The sequence below is a fragment of the Pelobates fuscus genome, chromosome 6, assembly GCF_036172605.1.
Source record: "Pelobates fuscus isolate aPelFus1 chromosome 6, aPelFus1.pri, whole genome shotgun sequence".
NCBI lineage: Eukaryota > Metazoa > Chordata > Amphibia > Anura > Pelobatidae > Pelobates > Pelobates fuscus.
Genome location: NC_086322.1, coordinates 129,316,123 through 129,326,056, shown reverse-complemented (window position 1 = coordinate 129,326,056; position 9,934 = coordinate 129,316,123). Strand labels below are relative to the sequence as shown.

Genomic DNA, 9,934 nt, shown 5'->3' with positions numbered 1-9,934 from the left:
CCTAAAAGGGCCAATTTGAAGGAATTCTCCCTTATGCTGCTTCTTCCCCTGTGATTATTTATTTGAATGCCATTTGCAGCACATTTGCTATAGGTTTTTCAGAGTTAATTTAATTTCAGATGCAGTGCATGCAACACTTTGTTTTTCAAAACCTTTTAATGTATAGCAGCCGATTATAACATTAACTGTACATACACTAGTTCATTTTATTTATTGATTTATTAAAAATGTAACAAAGTAATGCAAACATCCAGTAAATGCCCCAATACATCAATTGTAACTACATTAAAAATATATATTCATGGTCTTTTTGTGTTTTTCTTCTCATGAGTGGACAGTGAGTTCTGACACAAACAAGTGAAGTTGTCGTTTTGTAGTCTTTTTAGAAACGGGCTGATCAAAAAACTTGACCTCGATATTACCATCGCTGAATGCCTCCCTCCTGGTGTCTTCACTCGTAGTTTCTCTCCGAGCAAAACTTGCTTTTTGTTGAATTAATGTGATACCGGAGTTTCCAGCCCTCCTTAAGGGTGAAGTGTCTTTGACACAACAAAAGCATATTGCAGACAAGAAATTCTTCTTGAAATTCTCATTCATAAAAGCATATACAATGGGATTGCAGATAGAGTTGAAAAAGCCAACTAATTGTACTATGGCAAATATCATCTTGATTGTAACTTCATCATGTTCATTTTCAAAATTACCTAGAATGGTGAAAAGTGGGAAAAGAACGATTACATTGCAATATGCAAGATTCTTCTCTCTGTCTGTCAATCTCCTTCTTCTTAATGCTTATGAAGCACTTAATTTCTACAAACGTAGAGGCATACAGAAAATCTAAGAACATATCTATATATTTATGCTAAAAGAAAATAATTGCATTTAACATAATTTAAAGGATCACTGAATTCACCCAGACTGCTTCATCTGAATGAAGTGGCCTGGGTGTAGTGGCCCTGTATGTTTAACCATTCAAGGTAAAACAATGCTGTTTTGCAGAAAGGTCAGTGTTTATCTTGAATGTTTTAACACGCCTCTAGTGGTTGTCATACTGACAGCTAACAGAGGCGCTTCCTCTAAACCGACTGAGTAAAACTTGGTCACGTGACAAAGCAACTCATAGAAAAGCATTTGATTCAATGTTTTTTCTATCAGAAGTATTAGATACATGGGAGGGTCAAGCCATGCATGTGCATCAGGTCCCCAATGCCCCTCTATAAAAAGCATTGGATTGTACCATAGCTGGAGGAAACCATGCATACTGAATATATATTTGCAGGACAGCAGCACTAACAGGGGAGGACAGCAGCAACAAATGGAGGATGGCACTAAACTAGATATGGACAGGGACACTACAGCGTTGGGAACACAATTTTGTATTCCTAATGCTATAGTGTTCTTGTACACAATATATGCAAATTATTTATGTAAAAAGTATACAACTGTAAATAATGTTACAAATGTCACTCAATTGCACTATTATTTCTATCAAATAAATATTCTTCCATGGATAGCAAAATTGTTCAATGGATAACTGGAAAAAACTCCAGATTGTTCCTCAAGACTCCCTAATTCACAGATAAGTGAACTATGGGATACCTAGTTTCCTGGTCCAAATACTAATAAGGCAAGAGTTGCATGTTTTTTTTTAGGTTTACGCAATATGGTAGTGGTTATAGTACACAAACTGTACATGTACACTCCCTCTAGTTTCTTCCATCTGTCTGGTTTCTGTCTATTTTGGTAGGTTTGACAAAACTGGATGATTTCCCGGCATTCAAAGCCAACCTCCTCAGCTGGGACATTACCCCTTAAGGACACATGACATGTGTGACATGTCAATATTCCCTTTTATTCCAGAAGTTTGGTCCTTAAGGGGTTAAAACAATATTGCCATGTTCCTCATTATGTGCTCATAATATTTGTACTATAAGTGGTATTAGGTTATGCCAGTATAGCATTGTCAGAATGGTTAATAGTGCTTTGAGGGCACCTAAATCCTGCTCATATTTTTATTTGTTTCAAATATGTTGGATGCATGCATGAAAAAGTAATTTTTACAACCAACTGTAGTAATTATAGTGCTTGGAGTGCTAAACTGGGAGAAAGTAAATTGGCAATAATTGGAATTATGTAATTATGTATATGGATATATATATTTCCTATTATTTTTATTCATTTATTTATATATACATATAATTTCTAAGTGTATTTTGATATAAATATATATATATATATTAATATCAAAATGCAGTTAGAATAAAATAACATATATATATATTTTTAAATTGTTTTATTATTTTTTTAAAAATTTTATTTATTTATAATGAATTATTTTTTTTATAATATATATAAATATATACATATACACAAAAAATATATAGTTAAAAAAAATGTTACAGATGCAGGGAGACTTCCTGTCAGTTTAGTTCAGAGCGATCACATGGCCCGCAGGGGCCTAATTTGCTGCGGGCTGACTGTATGACCGGGAGGAACACCGATCACCGGCAGGGAAACAATGGCGATCGGGTAAGTAATATATTTGCCGCGGACATACTAGGTACGTCCGCGATCCTAAAGGACCATTTTTGGAGGACATACTTAGTACGTCCATGGCCCTTAAGGAGTTAAAGAAAAAAAAAATATGCTTGTTTTAATAAAAGTTAATTTATGAGACCATAACTACGATAATATCTTCTAATGCAGTAGCATAGAAAACATCTTCTAAAAACAGTATCTGAAGACTGGAATAGCTGTTTCAGTTGAATATGTGCTTTCATTCACTTTAAAATGTAAAACACGGATTCTATGGTAACAATTCTTGATCAGGTGAGAAACAGCAATGCAAAATAGAGGCTATGGATGGAACAAAATCTATTACAAAAATTACATTATAAGACCTATTACAAATTGCAATGATACATTATTTCTTATCTTTGGTGTTTTCTCCATAAAACCTATTCGGTACTTACTCTACTAAATAATACTGTCAGTAATGTCTAAAATAAAAATACAAAAATTAAACACTACATATGACAATAATAATAATAAGACAACCGTGGTTTTTGCTGTTTTTGGAAGCATTTGCATTTTGAAACTCTATAAACTAATATATCACATTGAATTGCTTATTGAAATCAAATGATAACACAGCAGTTACTTACTGTATTCTATCATCATGTGAACAACATGAAATGGGGCCCAGCAGACTGCAAAAAGAACTACCACTGTTACCATCATTATGATTGCGCGCTTCTTCTTCCTAAGTGAATACAGCAGCTGTTTAGAAAACTCATTAAACATGTAGTGCAGACTTCATACAGTTTCTTTATTATACAATCTTGCTATCACAAGCTCAATTAGGCCAGGGTCCTGAATAGAATGTTCAGTGGACGCATAAATATAGTTTTACATAACACAGGAAATTATGTGACCTGCTTACATAATTTTAGTTACTCTAGTTGTCCAGGAGATTTTAACCTATTCCTGATTCATACTGAAATGTCAAGGCACATAGAACCTTTAATATTTGAAAGTATTATTTTTCAGCAAAGAAAGACATACATGGTTAATTACAATGCTACTCTGTGCAATTTAAATGAAGGTTTTAATAATAATAATAATAAACTAAGCTAATTGGGAGAGAGAGATTTCAGAATATTAGATTTTTTTTTTTTAAATGGCCTATTATTGTTTGTAATTTACAATTCCATTGTCGATTCTCTACAACTCCCAAATTAGAGAATAACCCTGAATGTGGATTAAAATGAAAGAAAACTGCAATGTGCTTGTTTAAATGAACAGCATAGGGTTAGGAATACAACACTGTAAAAAGCTAAAAAAAAATGTTTTGCTTGTCTTTCCTCCAGCGTCGATACTCCCTCGGTGGTGCTGCCCACACCTCCTTCCATGACATCATCCAACTCTCTCACAGATGGGCCAATCAAATGCTCCTTGAAGAGGAACATTGGGTACAAATGCACGTGTGCAGAGTGCCGTATGTGCATCCAACAGCTTCTCCTACGCAACTAATGAATTTGATGCTTTCCTAGGAGCTGCAGTTTGTCACATGACCGAGTTTCATTATGTCGTTGTAAAGGAAGCAACTCTAGTGCCTCTTAGGAAGACAGCCAATTTCTACGATGATTGCTTGTAAACATGTACATGCAAACACCAATCTTGGAAATTACACTTAACTTATAATGATTTGGCCACTCTAGATTATAAAAGACCCTAACCTAACTTATTTTATTTCTTAGCTTGTGAACCATTAGTCCTTGGTCCGGTAGTGGGTTTGCATGGGGCAGAATAGCAAATGCTCCCTGAGCTACTCAGACTTTAACATTTTTGTCACTGGAATCTTCTAAGATCAAAAATATTAATTTAATTGGTTCAGTATTTTCTATGCACCTGCTATACTGCCTCTTATTACTCTTGGACATCTATATTTACTCAACTTCTCAGACTATCAAGGCATAGTGTGTTTGCGATACTATAATTTTATCATATATCTGGAATAGTGTGTCAGCTTGACTCCTGGGCTGCTTTGCACAGGAGTTTATGGATGTAATAAGCTCTGCACATCAAAGGCTGTTATTAAATTGCATATCCATGATAAATGTGCACAGAGTAAAAGTGGTTAAAAGCACAGTACTGCAAAAAATGTAAATACAAATTTCGAAACAAACCTAGATATTTTAGACATCTCATTTCCATGAATGGTTTGAAGTACTGAAGCATCTCCAACTCTTTTTTTAATCCAAAGTTCATAGCCAATTTTACTATAGAGAAGAAGCATCAATGTGAGCGGTAGGAGGAAAAGAATCACTAAAATAAATGTCGTGTAGATTTTCTGATGAACTTGACTAGCCCATTTTTCCAAACAGCAAACATATTGCTTTTCAAATAGAAAGTCATATTTAATCTGAAAAACAATTGGGTTTGAAACATATTAGAAATCTGGTGAGCAAAATCATTAATTATACAGGCAATAAAAGCAAACATTCTACTCCCAAAGGAAGGTGCACCTAATGAGTTATATATGAATATTACATATTTATCTATACATATTATATCTATATAGCCTGCTAGTGATGACCCCTTTTTGATATTCCAAGCTAACCTGCAACTATCACAGAGTTGGGAGAAAACACAACTTATGCATATTGTATTTATTGATGTATTGGGCAATTTAAGTTTGTTCATGCATATAACCATGAAGATACAAAGTGAATCAGTCTTTTTAAGTTACCATCAGGAAATAGGTGCTAATATAGCTCATGCATAAAATGTTTCTTTCTTGGTGGATATGACATGGCATGAGGATAAAGATCATACTTTATTCTCTACAAGCTGCACAGTATTCTAGGTATATTGCATCTTCAGGGAGTATGGTGTGTCAGATTCAGCAGCAATTATAGTCAGGTAAACTATCCAACCAACAGTCTTAAGCCATCCATTCAATGTCGATATGTGTTCCTTCACTACAGAACTCTATTTGCGATATATATAGAATATGTTCTGCAAAATAGAGTCTTTAATTTCCCTTTTAGCAGATTGGACTATCTTATCCCTGGTGCAGACCTCGACTACTTATGTTTTATCTATCACATCCAATGTCCAAGTAGACTGTTTTGGTGCCATTTTCTTCATACTAGATCTTTTGCCTGGTTAACAAATCCTCAATATTCTGAGTTTTCTGTTGTGCCATTTTGGCTACTTTCTTTGTATACCAGCAAAGCTACTAAAGCAATGGTAATGTCTAGGATACAATTTCTTCCAACTGTTGGTGAATATGTCTTATATCTAATCCAGTTTTGAGTTTTAGATTTGTGGGAAACTTTTCAGGGGAGTATTCAAGAGGAACTGCAGTGTAAGGTTAGCATTGGAGAATGTACATAGACAAATGAGTGAGATTGAGGTATTCATCTAGAATTCACTGAATAACCGTGTTAGTTTACCCAACATGCTCATGATCTCATGAGTTAAGTTAAGAGAGGAAATATGAAAAGATGAAGAGAGAAGGATAAAACAATTATGTTCCATAATAAAATCATAAGTCTTAGTGCACATCAACATCGGCAGTCAAACACAGTGCTTAATATGCAAAAATAATGTTATTATAGTTTGCAATGGCTGAGTTGGTACATTTATATCACCAAGGGGTTGTGTATGCCAGGAAAAAGGTAAAAGGGCAATGGCAAAATATAAAGGCACAACAGCCAGAAAAAAATCTCCTTCCCACAAATGTGAAAAAAAATCACATTAAACTTGAGTTGAACTTCAAAGACCTGTGAGCGCACTCTTCTTTTTTTTTTACAAAAAAATATGAGTTGTGTGTATGCGTGTTTTCGTGTGTGAATTTGGTCCCAAACTCATCTGTCCCTATTTTCAATCCTCTTTTCTAGGAGCTCCATATTGTTGATGTGTCTGAGTGTATAACAGAGTTCCAAATAAATAAATCTCCCAATAATGTGTCTTTAAACTATAGATAAAATATGAAAGTGCTAAGAAATAAGTCTGTGTAAATATATTGTTCTTGTTGTAAATCACAATTAGTTGCATAAATTGTTATTAGTAATTCACCTAAAAGTTCTCATAACATGGCCACACTATTTGCAAATGAAAGTGTTTCAGTTTGTCCATTTGAAATGTTGGGAGGAGTGTATTTTGTGGTATATTTGGTATCTTTTCTAAAAGTGAATTTTATGGGGCAATACATATAGTGATCAGTAATAATCTTTTTTTATTTATTTCTAGTTTAGACTTTATTTTTTATTTACTGCCTATTGTCACTTAAGTTGACAGATATATCTCTTAACTATTAAAGACATTTGAGTGGCACATTATGCCACTTTTAAGGATTGCAAATTATTATTATTATTATTATTATTATTATTTATAAAGCTCCAACAGGTTTCGTAGCACAGTACAATGGGTGGACTAACAGACATGTACTTGTAACCAGACAAGTTGGACGCACAGGAACAGAGGGATTGAGAGCCCTGCTCAATGAATTTACTTGCTAGAGGGAGTGGGGTATAGTGACACAAAAGGTAAGGGTAAGGTAGAAAAGTAGGTTGCTAGGATAGTTTTCCTTGAGGGCTTAGTGTTTTGTTTTGATGACAGTTTCAGGAGAGACATCAGGGTGCGGGGAGGAAAGCTGTTCACAGTTTAATTGATACGCTTTCCTAAAGAAGTAAGTGTTCAAAGATTTTTGAAGGAGTGGAGATTGGGTGAGAGTCTAACAGAGAAAGGAAGGGTGTTCCATAGCATCAGAGGTAGGAGTATGAACAGAGGTTAGACGTAGGTCTCCGGCAGAGCGTAGGGGCCTAGATGGAACGCATTTGTGTATTAGTGAGGATAAGTAGGTGGGAGCAGCATTGTGTAGAGATGTGTAAGCAAATGCCAGGATCCTAAATTGAGCCCTATATCTTACAGGAAGCCAATGGAGGGACTGACAAAGGGGGGAGTCATGAGAGGTGCGGGCGGACAGGAAGATGAACCTCGCCGCTGCATTCATTATAGACTGTAACAGGGCCAGTTGGGAACACATAGACCACTGAGAAGCAGATTACAGTAGTCAAGGCGAGAGAGGTCGGAGTCAAAGAGAACACCTAGGCAGCGAGCCTTAGAGGTAGAGCGGATGGTAGTGCCATTGACTTGGAGGGACACAGACAAGAGAGTAGCAACACTTGAGGGAGGGAAGGCTAGAAGCTCTGTTTTGGACAGGTTCAGCTTAAGGAAATTAGCAGCCATCCAGTTGGAAATAGCAGAGAGGCAGTCAGAGACACGAGTCAAGAGGGGTTGTGAGAAATCAGGGAAGGACAGATCAATTTGCGTGTCATCTGCATAGAAATTATACTAGAAGCTGAAGGAGCTGATGAGTTTACCAAGGAAGGCAGTGTAGATTGAGAACAATAGGGGACCAAGGAAAGACCCTTGGGGAACACCAACAGAGAGGGATTGGGAAGAAGAGGCAGAGCCAGAGAAAGAAACACTGAATGAGCGCTCCGAAAGGTTGGTAGAGCACGAGGAGAGAGCGGTATCTCGTAGACCAAGATTACAGAGGATGAGAAGAAGCTGTTGATGATCAACAGTGTCAAAAGCAGCAGAAAGGTCGAGGAGAATTAGGATAGAGTAGTGGCCATGGGATTTAGCAGTGATAAGATCATTGTATACTTTGGTCACAGCTGTTTCAACAGAGTGACGAGTGCAGAATCCAGATTGAAGCAGGTCAAGCAGAGAGTTGTATTTGAGGAAGTTTGTCAATCTCGCATACACAACTCACTCAAGGATCTTGGAGACAAACGGCAGTAGCGGGATGGGGCGGTAGTTGGACAGGGAATTAGGGTTTAAGGTTGGGCTTTTTCAGAATCAAGGTTACAGTTGCATGTTTAAAGGGTAAAGGAAATGTGCCAGAGGAGAGGGAGAGATTGAAAATTTTAATGAGAGACAAGAGAAGGAGACAAAGTGTGGATAAGATGTGAGGGAATAGGATCGAGGGAACAGGTGGTGGGACGGGAGGAACGGATCAGAGCAGAAACCTCTTCTTCTCAAGTGGGTGCAAATGAGAGTAGGACAGGTGAGGGAGTGTCCTTAGGGGAAAAGTTTGTAGTGGATGGAGAGAGATGAGAGATCTCTTCCCTGATTGTAGAAATTGAGGTATTGTAATTTTGTATCAATATGTATGCACTCTTTTATTTGTTTTCTTTTTTGAGTTATCAAATGTATGGGTTCATACCCCTTTGTTGTTTGGGCAACCCCAATAAACTCTAGGGAGTCTACCACTTGTCTAGCAATTTATCTAAGATACTGTTAATGCTCCGTATTTAAAGCATGTGCTATTTTTTTTGCACATTGAATTATTCTCGCATAGTGATGTCCTGAACGGTTCGCCGGCGAACAGTTCCCGGAGAACATAGCTTGTTTGCGTTCGCCACGGATGGCGAACATATGCAATGTTCAGTCCGCCCCCTATTCGTCATCATTGAGTAAACTTTGACCCTGTACCTCACAGTCAGCAGACACATTCTAGCCAATCAGCAGCAGACCCTCCCTCCCAGACCTTCCCACCTCCTGCACAGCATACAATTTAGATTAATTCTGAAGCTGCATTCTTTTTTTTTTGTGTTTGTGTTTATTATACATTATCCTCCATAGCCAGTAACCTGTGTTTATTATACATTATCCCCCCATAGCCAGTAACCTGTGTTTATTATACATTATCCTCCCATAGCCAGTAACCTGTGTTTATTATACATTATCCCCCCCATAGCCAGTAACCTGTGCCTTATTATACATTATCTCCCCCATAGCCAGTAACCTGTGTTTATTATACATTATCCCCCCACAACCAGTAACCTGTGTTTATTATACATTATCCCCCCACAACCAGTAACCTATGTTTATTATACATTATCCCCCCATAGCCAGTAACCTGTGTTTATTATACATTATTCCCCCATAGCCAGTAACCTGTGTTTATTATACATTATCCCTCCCATAGCCAGTAACCTGTGTTCATTATACATTATCCCTCCCATAGCCAGTAACCTGTGTTTTTTATACAGTATCCCCCCATAGCCAGTAACTTGTGTTTATTATACATTATCCCTACCATATCCAGTAACCTGTGTTTATTATACATTATTCCCCCATAACCAGTAACCTGTGTTTATTATACATTATCCCTCCCATAGCCAGTAACCTGTGCTTATTATACATTATCCCTCCCATAGCCAGTAACCTGTGCTTATTATACATTATCCCCCATAGCCAGTAACCTGTGTTTATTATACATTATCCTCCTATAGCCAGTAACCTGTGCTTATTATACATTATCCCTCCCATAGCCAGTAACCTGTGTTTATTATACATTATTCCCCCATAGCCAGTAACCTGTGTTTATTATACATTATCCCTCCCATAGCCA

At 36.9% G+C, this 9,934-nt stretch overlaps 1 protein-coding gene across 1 annotated transcript in view; it reads right to left on the bottom strand.

Moving 5' to 3' along the window:
- Positions 1-266: 266 nt before the first annotated feature.
- QRFPR (pyroglutamylated RFamide peptide receptor) overlaps positions 267-9,934 on the bottom strand; it is a 117,633-nt gene continuing 107,965 nt past the window's right edge. The window contains exons 4-6 of the mRNA XM_063458250.1: positions 4,689-4,924; positions 3,165-3,262; positions 267-704 (exon numbers count right to left, since the gene is read on the bottom strand). Of these exons, the coding sequence (XP_063314320.1) occupies positions 325-704; positions 3,165-3,262; positions 4,689-4,924 (714 nt within the window). The 3' untranslated portion in view covers positions 267-324. The remainder of the gene's footprint in view (positions 705-3,164; positions 3,263-4,688; positions 4,925-9,934) is intronic.